The 18,054-nt window shown below is 31.6% G+C and overlaps 1 protein-coding gene across 2 annotated transcripts; it reads right to left on the bottom strand.

Moving 5' to 3' along the window:
* Nucleotides 1-494: 494 nt before the first annotated feature.
* Nucleotides 495-3,425, bottom strand: LOC112285239 (LIM domain-containing protein WLIM2b). Of its 2 annotated transcripts, none has more exons than XM_024525938.3 (5): nucleotides 3,260-3,425; nucleotides 2,183-2,294; nucleotides 2,025-2,056; nucleotides 1,613-1,699; nucleotides 495-1,219 (listed from the first exon to the last, which is right to left on the bottom strand). In XM_024525938.3, exons 1-5 carry the CDS (start codon nucleotides 3,392-3,394, stop codon nucleotides 1,007-1,009), a joined length of 579 nt encoding a protein of 192 aa, XP_024381706.1. In that variant the 5' UTR covers nucleotides 3,395-3,425; the 3' UTR covers nucleotides 495-1,006. The 2 variants fall into 2 exon arrangements, with proteins under 2 accessions (XP_024381706.1, XP_024381707.1); XM_024525939.3 differs by having other exon boundaries at nucleotides 2,025-2,053.
* Between the last annotated feature and the right edge of the window lie 14,629 nt (nucleotides 3,426-18,054).

The following is an 18,054-nucleotide window of genomic DNA, read 5'->3' as shown; positions in this document are numbered from 1 at the left end:
AACGACCTAGACTCAACTAACGCCTCGGTATATCGTAGAGAGAATCGGACTTCAATCACATGTTAACAACTGGATGGTTTAGGGCTAACATAATCTTCACTAATTAGAAGAGCATACATGACATGAAAGAGTTGTTCATAGATTTTGACTACGCATTGGGAAGTGAATACGTCGTGCAAAACTGGTGATAACGTGCGCAGCTCTTTAGAGGGAAAATGTCACGTTCGAGGAGAGTTGTCATTTTGGATATTGCATCAACACAGGATGACAGTGATTAACACAGGAGACAGTGATTTGTGCAGTTGTTAGAGTATTGTGCATGCATTAGACTAGGGACTAACATCCAGAATGACTCATCAGCATAAATGTGTGGAATGCACTAAAGCTCTTCAAAATGAAACTATGAAACGTCTCATCAACAAGTCGGATTTACAAAACAGTTCAAAAAAATCATTTATGAACACCACCATGGCATTCCACTTGCACGAAGCAGATCCTTGCATTACTGCATTCTTTGATAAATTGGAACCCATGAATTCATGGTAAACACTGCATCTGAAATACATGGTCAATAATATGACACCCAAGCTACATACTACAATCTTCCCAGTCCTATACGAATTACTCAGACAAAGTTCATTTGGATTACGATATGTATACGACCTGAAACTTACCAATGCACACAGAACAATGTTCTACTGAGCTTCAACTTCAGCATCTCTTTTCAACACCACAGGAGAGCTTTAATAGATAAATAGGAGACTTGCCAGATGATGAACCCTAAGCCTCCGAGAGTTATTAATCAGGGAAACAAAAACAAAGTTGAACCTTCGAAACAGTAAGAATCAATTCCTTGGAAAGCGAGACCCGAAACCATCTCCAAAATAGATACCCTGGCAAATTCATATCATTTGTACAGAACACCTTCTGAAACCCATTTCAAGATTAACTTGCGCGTGAATTTGGAGAGACTCAAGCCAGACAGGAATCGACCAGTAGGAGAAATCTAGGACTCCACGCTTGCATTGGTGGCAGCTACCTTCAGGGCAGGCACCTTCGTCAGCTGACTGTAGTTTCCCTTCTCCTTGAAGAGCTGCGAATAATGAGGTTTGCAGTATAATCGTCCTTCTAGAGCCGCGTAGTTGGAAGGGCTGATGGTACAGCCGCCATGAACACATTTGAAACAATGCTTGTGATACGGCAAACCCTCAACCGTTGTCTATCACAACCAATACAAAGAAAAAATTCCACGTTAGTTATGATACAAAGAAAGTGCAGAACAGCTGGCCTAGATTCCTGAAATTCCCGAGAAATCGCAACGTGCTACACGTATACTAGATAAAAGTTGGTCCCATTAGAAGCAAAAATCCAACAACTGTGTCCCCATGATTCAGGGGCAGCATGCTATCAAATCAAGCCACGCCAAGTGCACGGTTAGTATCTGTGGAGAGCCAGCAAGAGAGCTGCTCACGCTGCGGACAGTCCAAAACATATCAGATAAATAAAGTAATGTCATCGGTGATAACAGCCAACATTTAAGTTGACACTACAATTTTCAAAATCAGCAATCCCACGAGGTAGCAATGCACTTGTAGACATGTACAACTTGTACCTTATCAATTGGATACACGGTTTTACTGCAAGCAATGCACTTGTCTTGAGTTCCAGAGAACATAAGTGAAGCCTTCGAAGGTACCTTCTGTTGACACAAAGTTGATTATATAAGTAAAATTGTACATAACATGTACCTCACCTCCTCACTCTGAGCACGGAAAAAAACACACCGCAGCAGAGGAAGGCAATGCGCGAGCCGTCTATTTGCCTGAAGAAAATGTTATCTTTAACACAGTCCTCCGCTTTCAATTCGGATCACCAAATTGGACAATGAACCTCGTATTTCTAAAATTGACACCAAAAAATTCGCCGAAATCAAATTTGAATATCTAGGATGACCGGGAATTGAATCCGTAAGACCTTCGCAAAGATATTTAACTACTGTCAAAAAGTGAATATTCAAAACATACCTCTCCTTTCTCGGGAAGCTTTTTCAATCCTGCTGTCCGCCCAGTATAGAACAATACCCATTCAGAAAACAACATTCGTGTTCCACCAACAAAACAGGGTACAGAAAGTTTACAATTGATCAGGAGACGAACACAAGGATAGGTTCAGAAATACAAACCTTCAGAAGGTTTGTGCTCGAAACTCTTATCAAAGCTTCCAGTAAGCTTCAAAAGCTGCTCAAAATGTGGCTTGCAGTAAAGCACTCCTTCTAGGGACGCATAACTTGCCAGCTGTTTGCATAAAAGAGTTAATTGCATCACTTCACAAAAGACGTGATAGACATAGCAAAATCGGGTGGGTTAGAATACCTATCCAGCAACAAGAAATACTGACAACAGTAAGCTTCTTTAAATGGCAAATTGTCGGGTGGATTAGATCCGACGACTAGGCCAGGTCGCATGTCACAGCATCATCTGAGCTTTCATATACGCTAATAACAGGACAGTAATTCCATACGCAATTTCGGCAGAACAGCGCGACAATCCAAATTCGCTACTGCACCACCAGTACAAAACTACTCGTGTTATCTGGTATTCCCCGTCATTTGAGCAATTGGAAATTCAGAAACTTTCGCAAATACACCGCATTACTTCAATTTCTAACGGTGACGCGTACTTTATCGTTCCAATTGAAGACTCTAATCCGATTCCAGAGGTGGAAGAAGAGATGCCAACAAAACCTTTGGAAAGGAAGAGCACATTGGCCACTATTGTATTAGCAATTACTTTTTAGTCTTGCTTCTGATGTCATTCCTCGAAGACGGACTTCAAACCTCTCTGGCTCATCTATTAACTAAACACTCGGATCATAGCGCGAATCCGTTCAGACTAGGAGGCCATGGATTCAGCACAGGAATCCGCTGCATCACTTCTCTGGAATCGAAGGGATAGGGAAAACCTATAGGTACTCGCATAGATCTATCAGAGGACCGGATGGGGTGAAGATTAAGGATGTAACTCAAAGTTTGTGGTAAAGCCATTCTACTGAACCAAGCCGCTGCAAGCCTGTTTCAGAGACATGCTGAAAAATCTATGGCTCCACCAAGGAGATCCCCCCCCCCCTCCCCCACATTCTCCCACCCAACACACACACGCACACACAGATCGACCGATGGACGGGACACCAGATCACTAATACCAACCCCGATACAAACCCACAAGCAGCATCAGCAGCAAATCACAACCCCCACACGAACCTTAAGCGTCCCTTTGCAGTGATTGCATCGGAAGCAGGACTTGTGATACACGACCCCGTCAGCCGTGAGCTGCTCCACCAAGTACACCGTCTTGTCACACGCCTTGCACTTCTGCTGCGTCCCCGAAAACGCCATTTCTCTTCCTCGCTCTCTCTCTCAATCTCCCCCCCCCCCCCCCCCCCCCCCCCCCCCTCTTAATCACCACTCCTACTCCCCTTCCTCCCTCAACCAGATCGAGCAGCAAAGGCTCCAACCTGAGCACGTTCTCCTCTTCCGAACCTCTAATCTGTTGCCCTGGCAAGCACTGAAGGAAGAAGAAGAAGGAAAAGGAGGGGGAGAGACGAATGCTGCTAATACTGATGCTAATGCTGCTGCTGCTGCTGCGAGGAGGAGGAGGAAGATCGCCTTCCAGTATCCCCACCCCACTTATTATTATTATAAGGATGATGCTGTCTGTTGTTGTAACTTGGCTATGGTATGGAGTCACAACTACACCTCTTCTGATGATAAAATTAGTAACCCCCCCTCCTCCCCTGTCCTACACCGCCGGGCCTCCACTCCTCCTTCACCCCATTTCCCTTTCCCATTAACAATTTCTGCTTCCCCATTTTTCCCATTTCTCTTCCTATTTACCTTCCAGTTAGTTGGCTTGCTGTTGATACTGCCGCCCATCATCGCCCTAGGCGTGCTCCTTTGCGATGCGGCTGGCTCGGTGCACGCTGCTTTTTCCACGTCGCGTCGCGCACCCGATTGCTCGCATAGCGGAATTGGAATTGGGTTGCGCGGAATTGCGTTGTGTCTAGTGGAGCGAGAGGGAGCAGGAAGGAAGAAAGGAAGGTGAGTGGCCCTTGGATGTCTTTCATTCCGACTTGGATGTTATTCATCTTCTAGGTGTTACATTCATCTCTGTACTTGTCGTGGATGAATGACTTCCTTTTGATTGTTGCATTGGGTTGCCGTTACTAGTTGTAAACAACTTGATTGAAAAATTTTAATTCTACTTCTTGTTTGGTCTCATATATAGTATATCTATGACAACAAGTCATGTGGTGCTTTATCAATAGTACCAATAAGTATTCAAATTGGTGGTAATCAAATTTGCTTAAGCAAATTAGCATGTTGGTAATTATGGTGGAATTGTTGAAATGCACTTTTTGCAAGGGTTCTTTTTGGAAATGGAATAAAATAATTGTAATGCAATTGGAGTTAGATCACCTTTTGTCTTTCTAATTGTATATATATATATATATATATATATCAAGGATATAAATCATAATAAAATCCTAAAGAAGCAATATACTTTTGTGACATTCAAAAAGATCAAATAGTCAAGATCAAAGATAGATATAAGATGGCTTTTACAAAATACAAAGAGACTAGAATTTCTTGAGCTAAGACAAGAACACAAGAAAGGCGTTGACAAGAGCAAAGAAGGCCTCATTTTTGCTTCTATATATATTATCTAATTAAAGAATTATGTGGAAATGTTTTATAAGTCATGTAACATGTGTCTAATTTGTAAGTTATATATATATATATATATATATATATATATATATAATACATGGCCAATTTGTACCATAAGTGGTTAACTTTTTTGCCAAGTTTTTAACCTACCAATCACCTACAAATACTTATAAAGTTAAATCCATGTCTATAAAGCTTCTCCATAAGATATTATCAAATTTATTTACTTTTATTTCTTCATAACTCTTCTAATCATCTGATCACAAATGCTAATATTGATGTTTGTGACATTACTTCTCCAGTTTTTTCCTTTTTAGAAATAAGTTCCATAAAGAGTGGTGATCACATGTTGAAGTCTAAGATGCAACAAATCATATTAATCACATATTTTAATCTTTGTAATCTTTAAGAGTAATTAATAGATCATCTTAATCATCAATAGTGTTTCATACTTTCTTCAAATAAAACAATTGAAATACTATTAGATATGATTTCTGCCTATAATAATATCACATAATATTAAGGATTTCTTCCAATTTTGTGATACTAAACATGTTATATTTCAATATCTATTTGAGAAAGAATATGAAATTTTTGAAGGTCTTCATCTCTATTATGATATCTTGAAGGCTATGACAATATCAATGTCTTATTTAGTAACTCAGCAAAGAATAACTCTTAAGTTGAATCTATTAATTATTAATTTTCCATCTTCTTAATGCCATAAATATATAAAATCTATAAAAAAATAAATAAAAGATAGAATACAATCTTTATTAAATATATTTTATTTTATAATAAAGAATTTATATATTTTTTGTTCTTAGGATAGATTAAAATGTTGTTTAGATAACAGAAAAAAATCATCTTAAAACTCTTTAAAAAATTATTTGTTGAATGTTAAAAAGTAACTAGTACAATTGTGAGTCTAAAAGCTATGATATTATATTCAAAATATCAATAATTAGTTTGAATTGTACTCTTATATTTTTTTATTTTTTAATAAGTAAAAGATTGTATATTATTTTTTAGATTTTTTTGTATAAATCTTATCTTAATTGAATTAATTAATAAATCTTAATATCAAAGATAGAAAATATATATTTTTTATTGTAATCTTCTTGTGTCTTTACTAATCTATATACATCTACAATAATCTATCTTTTTTTAAAATCAAAATAAGAACTCATTTTTAAGAACAAGAATTTAAAGAATATAAATAAATAAGTAAGACATTTTTCAAAGAAAGATGATAAAAAAAGTAAAAATATATATTCAAGAAAAAACTAAAATAGCTATTATTAAAGATTAAAAAACTAAAAATTCTTGAAACTAGTCTAAAAGTAAGAAAAGAATTGATAAGAAGAATAAAAAAAATACTTTTGTTTCTATATATAATATCTAATTAGGAGCTATATGGCAATGTTCTGTAGGACCTCTAACATGTATCAAACTTATAAAGTACATGTCTAACTTGTAAGATAAATTCTTTGTATGTGTACCATATAACCAATTTATAACATAAATTATAAACATGTGTGACATGTGGCGAACTTATTAGATAAATATTTTACTTATCAATCATCTATGAATATGTAAAAAGTAAAATATGGGTCAATAAAGCTTTTGTATAAGATATTATCAAATCTACTTACTTTTATCTAATTCTTTTATCTTGATAAATATATTTTTAAGGACATGAACTTTAAAGAAATTAAAAGTCAATATACTCTTGTGTCACTCAAAAAGATTAGAAAATCACTAAAAGACGATATAGTATTAAATTAAAATAGCTATTGTCAAAGACAAGAAGTTTAAAAAATCTTAAAATAAGACTAACAACTACAAAAGAATTGATAAGAATTAAGAAGGCTTTATTCTTGCCTCTATATATACTCTTAACTAGGAGTTATATGGTAATTTTCTATAGGACCTCCAAAATGTGTTGACTTTGCAAGACACATATCTTAACTTGTAAGGCAATTTTTTTATATGTGGGTCACATAGTTAGCTTGTGAAACAAGCTATCAATACATGGTTAACCTGTTGATCAATTTTTTAACCTATTAATCAAATACAAATACATGTAAAGTTAAAGTAGTATCTATGAAGCTATTAGGAAGCATATCTAAAAAAATATTATGAAATAAATTTACTTTTATCTACTTTTACTTAATCATATAGATAAATGTTAAAGCAAACATATATATTTTTGATATTACTTTTTTTTTAGGAATGGCTTCCACAAAGAAAAATCATCATATATTGAAGAAATCTATATGCAATAAATTATGTTTGTCACATATTCTAATCTTTGTTCTCATCAAAGATGGTTGATAGGACCTCTCAACTATCAATAATGTCCTTAATTAAGGAAAAAAGACCACCTTGTTATTTGATTATTATTGAGACCTTTATAACTCCGTTCAAATAAAATATTTAGAATATCATCAAGAATTTTTCTTATTTCAAATAAAATCATCAAACATTGAAAATCTCTTTCAAGGTCATGATATCAAACTTGTTGTATCTTGCTATCTATTTGAAGACAGACATGTCATTCTTGAGGATCTTCATCTCGATTATATTGACTTGAAGATTGTAACAATTGAAATGTCTTGTCCAATAAGTTAGTAAGTGATAGCTCTTAAATTGAATCTATTAGTTTTTAGCTTTCCATCTTCTTAGCATCACAAATACATAAAAGTTACAAATAAGTTTAGAAGATAGAATGCTATCTTTATTAAATCTTGTTTCTTTTATAGCAAAGATTTGTTATTCTTTAGCTTAGATTTTGATCAATATTATCAATAAAAAGCCTCAATCTTCTTTATTATATTTGTAAGTTTTTTTGCTGGCTCCTATGTACATTTACTAATACCATATCTACACCAATGAATAAGATATTCTAATCTATTTTGGTATTGCTTTAAATCTAATGCTTCTTTCACCTCAAATTTTTTATTATTATCTTCTTCTATAAGAAGAGGTAGCATTTGTCTTCTTTTGAAGATATTCACTATCTTATAAGATTCAAAAAAAGACATGTAGAATATAAGATAGATCTTCATAGAATTTGGTATATATAATTAATAAATAAAAAGATTGATTTGTTTACAAATAGAAAAAAGTTTAAGCCTATGATACTCAAACTTGTGTCAAGGATAAGAACTCAATGAAAGAAAATAAATAAGTGAGACTCTCTCAAAGAAATATGACAAAATAAAAATAGAAAAGTATGTATATTAAAAATAAAACTAAAATGGCTATTGCCAAAAGATAAAGAAACTAGAGACTTTTGAATCTAAACTAGAAACAAGAAAGGAATTGATAAGAGTGAAGAAGGCTTCATTCTTGCCTCTATATATACTATCTACCTAAAATCTATGTGGTGACATTCTATAGGACGTCCAATAACGTGTTGACTTTATATGACATGTATTTTAATTTATAAGGCAAGGTTTTTATATACGTATTATATAGATAGGTTGTTCTGCAAGCTACCAATACATATGGCATGTGGTTAGTTTGTTGACTAATTTGCTAACCTATTAATCAACTATAAAAAAATATAAAATCAAAACAACATCTAAGAAGCTTCTAAGAAACTTCTCAAGGTAGTTGATAGGTCCTTTCAACTATTAGTAATATCCCATTTTAAAGCAAGAAGACTACCCTGTTATTTGATCATTATTCAAATCTTTGTAACTTCTTTCAAACAAAACATTTATAACACTATCAACAATCATTTCTACCTCCAATAAAATCACCAATTGTTGAGAGTCTCTTTCCAAGTCATGATACTAAATGCGTTGTATCTCGCCATTTATTTAAAAAAAGAACATGTCATTCTTGAACGTCTTCATCTCTATTACATCATCTTGAAGGCTATAATAATCACAATGTCTCATTTGATAAGTCAACAAATGATGGCTCTTGAGTTGAATGTACTAGCTGTTGGTTCTCTATCTTTTTAATACCACAATTACACAAAAACTACAAACAAGGATAGAAAGTAGAATGTAATCTTTCTTAAATTTTATTTCTTTTATAGCAAAGAATTATTATCTTTTATTTTGATTTTAATGGATGTTGTTGATGAAAAGCTTTAACATTCTTTATTGCATTTATAAGATTTTTTGTTGGCTCCTATATACATTCGTTAATATTGTATATGTACTAATGAATAAGATATTTAAACCTATGTTGGCATCGCCTTGAATCTAAGACTTTTTTTACCTTGAATTATTGATTATTATTTACTTCTATAGAAGGTGGTGGTATTGTCTTCTTTTCAGAGTATTCACTATCTTATATGGCTTTAAAAGAGATACGTGTCATATCGGATAGATTTTCATAGATTTTGATTGATTTAATCAATGAACAACTAGATTGACTTATTCACAAATGGAAAATGGTCCAAATCTATAATAATCCAACTTGTCATTAGAGCAAATAGTTTTTATATTATCACAAAGTAACCATATCTGATAATCAACATGGAAATGATATTGTTCTTTAAGATAAATATTTGCATCACTCTTTTGTTTTTCTTGAGCATCTTTTAGTTACACCTTCATTATTGTATGTAGCTCAGATACATGATTTATCAAAACTTCTGTTATAAGATTATCAACTTTTAAAAAGTCAAAAGCATCAAGTTGTAGATAATAATCATAATTAGTAAAAAAAAAATATTACATAGAAAAATATAACGTGGTATTATTAATAGAAAAAGAATTATCTAATCATATTATTGATAGTTAATGATATATCTCAAATACTGCTTTAAAACTTAATTAACACACTCTATTTGTCTATTGGTTTGAAGATAAAAAGTTGAAGATAGTTTAATATCTATTTTTAGAATTTTAAAAAATATTCATTAAAATCTTGATAAAAACAAAGTTATCCTATCCAATCTAATATCCTTAATTAATCCATGATAGCAATAGATATTGTCAAAAAAAAGCTTGGTTGTTTTTTTACCTGTGATAGTTTTTGTATATGGTATAAAATATGTGATCTTGGTGAAATGACCTACTATCACAAATATAGAGACATAAGAATCTAAGATTGAAAGATCTATAATAAAATCAATAGAAATAAAAGACCATGCTTGTTTTGGAATGGATAATAGTTAAAAAAAGACAATAGGATCGATGACAAAGAATTTTTGACCTTAAACAAATGTCACATAATTGGATAAAGTCTTTCATTTCCTTTCACATTTGTAGCTACCAAAAATATTTGGATATTAGTTTTAAAGTCTTGCTGTATCCAAAATATCTAATTGCTTGAAAGTCATGACGTGCTTGAAGAACATGTTATAATACGTGAAGTCTTACTTGAAAATGCTCTGGGTACCTAGCTATGGAAGGTAGAATAGAAATTGCAACAACAAAATTCTAATTTTAATAGAACACTAACAATGCTAAATAAGCTTTAATCAAATTCAGAGAAACCTCAAATGAATTCCAAAGAAACAATAAGAAATCTTAAAGAAATATTAGAATGATTACAAACATATCTCAATTCAATCTTAATTTAATCCGAGTTGAAATCTTACTTTATTTAAAATTTAGGTCAAAAACTAACTAAATTTTAAATCCTAAACAAACTCAAATAAAACCCTAAATCCTAAATCAAATCCTGATCAAATCCTAATTAAATTTTAAACCCTAACCAAATCCTAAATTCTAAACCAAATTCTAATCCTAAATCAAATCCTAACCAAATCCTAATCCTAAATCAAATCCTAACCAAACCCTAAACTCTAAACCAAATCCTAACTAAACCCTAAACCCTAATCCTAAATCAAATCTTAACCAAATTCTAATTCTAATCCTAAATCCTAATCCTAAATCAAATCTTAACCAAATCCTAATCCTAAATCAAATCTTAACCAAACCCTAATTCTAATCCTTAACCCTAAATCAAATCCTAACCAAATCCTAATCTTAAATCAAATCCTAATCAAATCCTAGTAATTTCTATAACAGAATTAAACCTCAATAACTAATCAATGAACCGTTGATCTTAACTCAAATTTTGCACACTTCTTAAAAACTAAGTTGAAAAAAAGCACAAACTTTTTAAAAAGGATTGGAATTACCAAATAGATGATAACCTCAAAAACGTGCTCAGGTATTGGCCGGCCTCCTTCTCCAACCTTAATGCCAATCTCCTAGAGCCAATATCTCTCCTATTCACCTTTTGATTGATCTTAAAATTCTCATACATATAGAAAAATAAGTCTAATATCTTCTTACATAAATTTCACTCCAATCTAACTAATAGATTGCAAGATATCTTAAAAACCCTCACTAAACCTAAAATTCTACTTTCTGAAAACTTAACTCACTTAAACCTCAATAATCCTTAATTCAACCGTTAGATTGAGCTAAGATTCACAACACTTATTAAGCACAACTATCACCATTAATCCACAAAATTTCATCCATAAATCTATTACAAAACTTTTGAAATCACTAGAAACATCAACCCTATTTTATTTTAGAAATCCCAAGCCATCCAAAAACAATCTTGACTTTTTAAAGCTCTTGCAAAGTCATAAAAACTCCAAATCACCCAAAACCAATTCTTATAAAAACCTTATCTAATCTGCTATCAAATCCCACTCTTTGATTTTCAAAAGAACCCCGGAATCGTTGTCAAGACTTGGTTTTGTGCCTCAGGGTCTGATTTCAACCGTAGTTCATAACTAGTCCTCTCCGGATATCAATATCTAGTTTTTCTAAGTAAATTTTACTAGAACTTACTCTTAACTTCCTTCTAAAGATGCCTATATCATTTATTCTTCCAATCTATTTTGTTTTGCCTTATTTATGGTCTTACAAAGTAAGTAGAAGTCACCTTTCTAAAAGGCAGCATTGGTACCTTTTAGTTTTACTACCCTTTTGACTATTAACTATATTTCTAAGATAATTTGTTCTAATACTTTGAACTAAGATCTCTTACATTATAATGATTTCCACACTCTTTCACCTATTATTCATGTTACATCACTACAACATAAACATGTTTTTTTCTTTTAGAATATATAGCTGTCTTTTGAAATAGAATAGGTTATTTTGAATTTGAATTTAGAAGCATCATGAGACTTAAAAAAATAATTCTTTATATCATGAACTAAAGGATCAAAAGACATACTTTATTGAATTTTCTTGATAATGATTAAATCAATAGTTAATGATGATTTTATTGCTTGAAGATGAAAATTCTTCGGCTTCAAGAAAATCATTCTTTATTTATCAAAAGATGTATCTTTTTCTTTTGATTCAAGATAAGAACATCTAAAAATGACGTCTAATAAATCTTATTATTCATTGGATGAATAAATGATCTTAAAATCAAATCTTAAAAAAGACATGCTCTAATAGACCTGACAACAATTTAAAACACATGCTGACATAAATTATTCAAGATTATTGTAGTTGGTATAAATAATGACTAGATCAAAAGTGCCTTCTAGATAATAGCACTATTCTTGAAAAAAATCTATAATTGCAAAAAATTCTTTATTTTGAATCTTGTAGTTGATCTCGGCTATCAAAAAATTTCTTGAATGAAAAGCTATTGGATGAAGTTTATCATCTATTTCCATTTTTAATAATATGGCAGTTTAAGCAAAGTCTAATGTATCTATTTTCATAAAAAATGGATTAAAAAACTTGATTTAATACAAGATTAGTGTAAAAATAAATGCTTTCTTCAAAGCTTCAAATATTTCTTCCACTTCTTGATTCTATTGAAGTTTGTCTTTAGAAGTCAAATGTATAAGTGGAGTTGGAACTTAAAAGAAGTTCTTGATAAAGATTGAATAGTAGTTGACAAATCTCAAAAAAAATTGGACATCTCTTACTGTTTTAAAATCTTTTGATTCATAATAATTTGAACTTTCTTAGGATCCATTACAAGTCCATCATTTAAAATGATGTATCTAAAAAGTCAACTTGAATAATATAGAATATATACTTTTCTATCTTAGCATAAAGTGCCACATCTTTTAGTTTTTGTAATACATGATGAACAAAAAGTTCATGTTTTTTTATGTTCTTAGAATAGATTAAGATGTCATCTAGATAATAGACAACAAATTCATCTAAAAAATCTCAAAAACATCATTTATTAGATGTTGAGAAGCTATTGATACATTTATAAGTCCAAAAAGCATAATTTTGTATTCAAAATATCCATACCTTGTTTGAAACACAGACTTCTATTAATCTCTTTCTTTAATGCATACCACATTGTATGCTTTTTATGGATCTATTTTCATATAGCTTTTAATTTGATTCAAGTAATTAAGAAGTCTAAATATTAAAGATAGCATGTATCTATTCTTGATGGTGATTTTGTTGAATCCTTGATAATCAACATACATCTACAATGATCCATTTTTTTCTTCACAAATGAAATTGAAGCTCTTGCTAGAGATTTGAAATGGCATATGAAATTCTTGGCTAAATTTTCTTCAATATACTCCTTAAATTCAACTAATTCATTTTGAGATAAACTATAAATTGATCCAAATGACAATTGAGTTCTTTCTTGAAGGTCAATTGAGCAATAAAATGACTATATTTTAATAGAGTTTTCACATTTTTTTTTCAAATACATCTTAAAAATCTTGATATTGGCTTGAAATGCTACTTGAAGTCTTTCTACTATTAAAAACAAATGTAGCATAAATAACATATGATTATTTGTTTATTTATTTATTTATTTTTGCAGCATATAAGAAAGCTCTTGGACTTACAAATACAAGTTTAATTATACTTGACTTATGAATTTTTACTTAATCAATTATACTCTTAGTTATACTTTTAAAAAAAATTAAGACTACAATAAATCTAATCTATTTTTGAATCATATATTTTTAGCCATGATAAATTTAAAATAATTAGATTAAAAAGAGAATTAATAATATAAAATATTATAAAACTATTATAACCATTAGTTTTTATTTTTATAGAAAAGATTTTATAAGTAACATTTCTTGAAGACAATAGACAACCATTTATGACTTCTACATGAATAGGTTTAGTTTTCTTTACTAAAGGTATGCTATGTCTTTTAGAAAATTCTTCATCTAAGAAACATGTTGAGACTCCTAAATCTAACAAAGTAAAAGCTTTGTAATTTTTGGGTCCTAAAATAATATTTATTGTAAAACAAGGATGGAATTTTTAAGAAAGAATAGGACCTTCACTAGACATTGTAACAAGTCCAACTCCACAATTCCTATTGTAGTTAGACAATCTCATTTTTTGACATACTATCTTCTTTGATAGCCATACTCATCATTTTGTGGTTGTGTTGTTTCTTTAAATAATATTAAGCAGTATGTTTAGATTCTCAATAATATAAGCACAATCCTTCCTAATAACAATAAGTTTTTTCTTACTTATTAAGATACTTAAAATATTCTATATCAATTTATACATCTTTTACTTCTAAATGTATGTGTTGAAAATACATTGGTATTGTGATTGAATTATAATAATATTGAGGTGCACTCATGCAACTCTTAAATTGAAATTCAAAAAGCTGATTATCACATCTCAATGTTTGAGGATCAAATAAGTTGATCATTAATTTTTTTACCTCATATTGTAATCCATAGAAAAATTGGCTAACAAGTATAGCATCATTTTACTTCATATCAATTATAAGTTGACAAAATTATGAAGCATATAATATTATCAATTAATTGCCTTGTTACAAAATATAGATATTATTGGTTGCAATACAAATTACATCATATTTTCTATACATAGATTAAAGCTTTGCCAAAAAAGCCTTTAGATTATTTAATATTAGATCTTGTTGTTTAAAAAAGATAAAAAAACCGTGATAATGTTAAACTTAAAAGGAGTATATCAATGAATGTAACTTACAATTTTGGAGTTGGATAGCTTTGGAGTTCAAGTTTAATCATAAGTTATACTTGATTGATAAATCCTTGAAACGTAAATCTTGTGCCATCAAACTTTTTAGATAGTGCAATCCTTGGTTCTCTAATACTAAAAGGTTGTTCCACTATAAGAGAAGAGATATGATTTGATGCAAATGTTGAAGCAGTTCCAATCATTTCTATATCTTTGTTCTCTGCCATTCTTGTAATTCCTTGTGGCAATATATTAAGTTGATGCATCACAAGCATTAATTCTCTCAATTACTCTTACATTTGTGCCATTGCATTTTTCATTTCAAGAAGCTCTACTATGATAATACTTAAAGAAAAGAAGATGTTTAATATCGCTTAAGACAAATAGAAGAGAAGACTTGAAATCAAAGAAAAAATATTAAGGACAATATTGGTTTAGAAGTCGGTAATCTGCAACTCTTAATATGCTTAAGTCTTATCAAGAGAAAGAAGTAATCTACTCTTAATCAAAAAAAGACAAAGCTTTAACATTAAAAGTGTGCTCTTGTCAATCTATCAAAGTCAAGAATTTGATAAAAGTAAATAATTAAGTGAGACTCTTTCAAAGAAATATTACAAAATAAAAATATTATATATATATATATATATATTAAAAAAAACTAAAATAAATATTATAAAAAGATAAAGTAGATATTCTTGAAATTGGACTAGAAATAAGAAAAGAATTGACAAGAGTGAAGAAGGCTTCACTCTTACTTCTATATATACTATCTACTCAAGATTTATGTGGCAATGTTCTATAAGACGTCCAAAAACGTGTTGACTTTACATGACATATATCTTAACTTGTAAGATAAGTTTTTTATACAGGTGCTACATAATTAGCTTGTTCTACAAGCTACCAATATATGTGACATATGATAAGCTTGTTGACTAAGTTTCTAACCTATTAATTAACTATAAACATGTATAAAGTCAAAACAAAATCTAGAAAGCTTTTTAGAATGGTATTTTGAAATTAATCTATTTTTACTTACTTCTACATATTCATATTACCTAAGTAACAATTACAATAGATATACATTCGATACAACTTGTTATAAGGATAAGTAGTCTTGATATTATGATAAAGTAGTCATACCTTATTAATTACAATGAATTGTAGTTGTTTCTTGTAATAGGCATCCATATTGAACTTTTGACATTCTTAAACTTTTTTTAACTATGCCTTTATTGTTGCATATAGCTTTGACAAATAATTTTCCAAATCTTCTTTTACAAGCTTATCAATTTTTAAAAAATCAAAAATATTAAGTTATAGATGATAATCATAATTAGCAAAGAAAGGTGTTTGTTGAATAGAAGAATGTATATGTAGAATAAGTAGTTATTTGCTGATTTGTAGATACTTAGTTTATAGTGTAAACAGGGATAGATGACTATTAGAAAGGTAGTTCAGTAGTTAAAATGGATGAATAGTTAGGAAAAGCAGTTTTCATTAGAGATGTAGCAGTTGGTATCTTGTGGTAGGATAAGGAGGATGAGAGAGAGGAAGAAACTGCCATTACTGTGATAGTGTGAGCCGGGGTAAGCTTGGTGCTACCTCTTTTCTTTTGTTGTTATGTTCTTTGAAATAAGAGTATTGAGAGTTTCTGAATATTGTGAAGTGAATCATAAAATGGAAGTGTGATTGGAATTATATGTTATTGAATGAGAAGAAGAGAAATTGAATGCTGAAATCTGAATGTAGTTCAGCAGAAAGAGTGAATCTGTGGTTGTGTGAAACACTATAATGTGAATGGTAGTTCTGTGTGAAGAATTCCAATAATTGGAATGAGGGTAATTGTGTGCTGAAGCTGTGATGTTGCGGTATTACAGTTGGAGGTTATAAGAGTGAAGAAATATTGGTGGAAATAACAGTTATTGGTATGACTGAATTGTTGTAAGGAAGAGATTGATAAGGTGAAAGGAGAGATTATCGTTTTCTTATGTGCTTAGACAATGGAAATAGTGACGATACATTGGAGGTAATTAATTGTGTGACCCTAACGTGAGCGCTTAAGCAACTAGTCATTCCCCGTGTTCGAATCTCCCTATATGGGTTTATTCTAGGAGGTTTCTTCCGGAATAAGTAAAACGAGCAATCACATTTTTGGCGCCGCTGCCGGGGAGTGATAATAGCTTTGAGTGTTAGGAATTAATTACAAACGTGTGAGAAAATGGGCAATGGAAGACGATTTCAGTAGTGTTTGAAGAAAGATTATGGTTAATAAGAACGAGAGCATTGCATCGAGGAAAATAAATCAGTTGAGAGAAAGATAGGGAAGAGCGCAAGGAAGGAACTTGCGTAGAGAGGAGCAAGAACGTAATCTTAAAAGGAAGCATCGACAAAATTGGATTAAACCATGGTTGCAAGCTTGTCGGCGCATCCGAACATATCAAGAACTAGACAGACTGTTAATTCTGCAGTCTTATGTACCGTTAGAAAAACTGCCAAGAGCACTCGCGGGAAATTTTGTCAACATTCCAATAGAAATCTTGAGGCCGTTAACTGAAAGAGAAGGAGGCATAGAAGTATTTGGTACTCCATTGGGTAATTTTTCAATAGGAGGTACCGCTGAAACGAGCAATAGGGACTCTGCAGATTGGCATGAATTGGTCGCCAATAAAGGCAACTATATTGTATTTCAAAATCCGACGTTTTCACCTGCAAGTCAACCAATAAAACTATTTGCAGGAAATAACAGTAAAGCAAGGACCGCTGAGAGCTCGATAATTAGAGTAAGAGAAAGCAGAGATTATTTTAAAACAAATTTCAGAGGAACAGAAAATTCAATGGCGGCAGGAGGACCAGCCGTTCCGATTGCAGTTCAAATGGGTACCTTGGGCGATCGTACGACCAGTGTCGCACCATTATCTACTTTTCGTGGTTTGCCAGGTGCGGACCCAGATCAACATTTGTCTCAATTCTTGACAGTGTGTATAGCCAATAATGGAAGAACAGAAGACATTTGACTGAGATGGTTGCTAGCGACACTAAAAGACACAGCGTTCGAGTGGTATAACCGCCAACCTGTAGGTCAATTTATCAATTGGGAGGCATTGAAAACGGCATTTTTAGCCCATTTCCGACCAATTGGTTTTGAAGAATGTCTTCGAGAAAGATTAATGAACAGCAGAATGGTACTAGGAGAAGCGGTACAGTCATATTATGGTCGTGTAGCAGATATACTTCGTAAATGGCCAAATAACCAAATGCCGAAATCGTTTGTGTTGTCCATATTGGTTAATGGATTATACCCACCAGAATTCAAGATGTTTGTAAAGGAGGCCCAATCAACTACCATTGTAGCATCTCTTCAGCGAGCAAAAGTATGGGAGGAATGTCATTACGACCAGCACTTAACCGTTGGCG

This window comes from Physcomitrium patens, chromosome 7 (genome assembly GCF_059467195.1).
Source record: "Physcomitrium patens ecotype Gransden chromosome 7, ASM5946719v1, whole genome shotgun sequence".
NCBI lineage: Eukaryota > Viridiplantae > Streptophyta > Bryopsida > Funariales > Funariaceae > Physcomitrium > Physcomitrium patens.
Note: the sequence above shows the minus strand (reverse complement) of the source record. Positions and strands in the feature narration are given on the sequence as shown.

Coding starts and splice junctions, on each gene's coding strand:
- LOC112285239 (XM_024525938.3), bottom strand. CDS start 3,394: ATGGCGTTTTCGGGGACGCAGCAGAAGTGCAAGGCGTGTGACAAGACG. Junction 1,700..2,024: donor AGCTTCCCGAGAAAGGAGAG/GTATGTTTTGAA, acceptor TTGTGTCAACAG/AAGGTACCTTCGAAGGCTTC. Junction 1,220..1,612: donor CCGTGTATCCAATTGATAAG/GTACAAGTTGTA, acceptor TGGTTGTGATAG/ACAACGGTTGAGGGTTTGCC.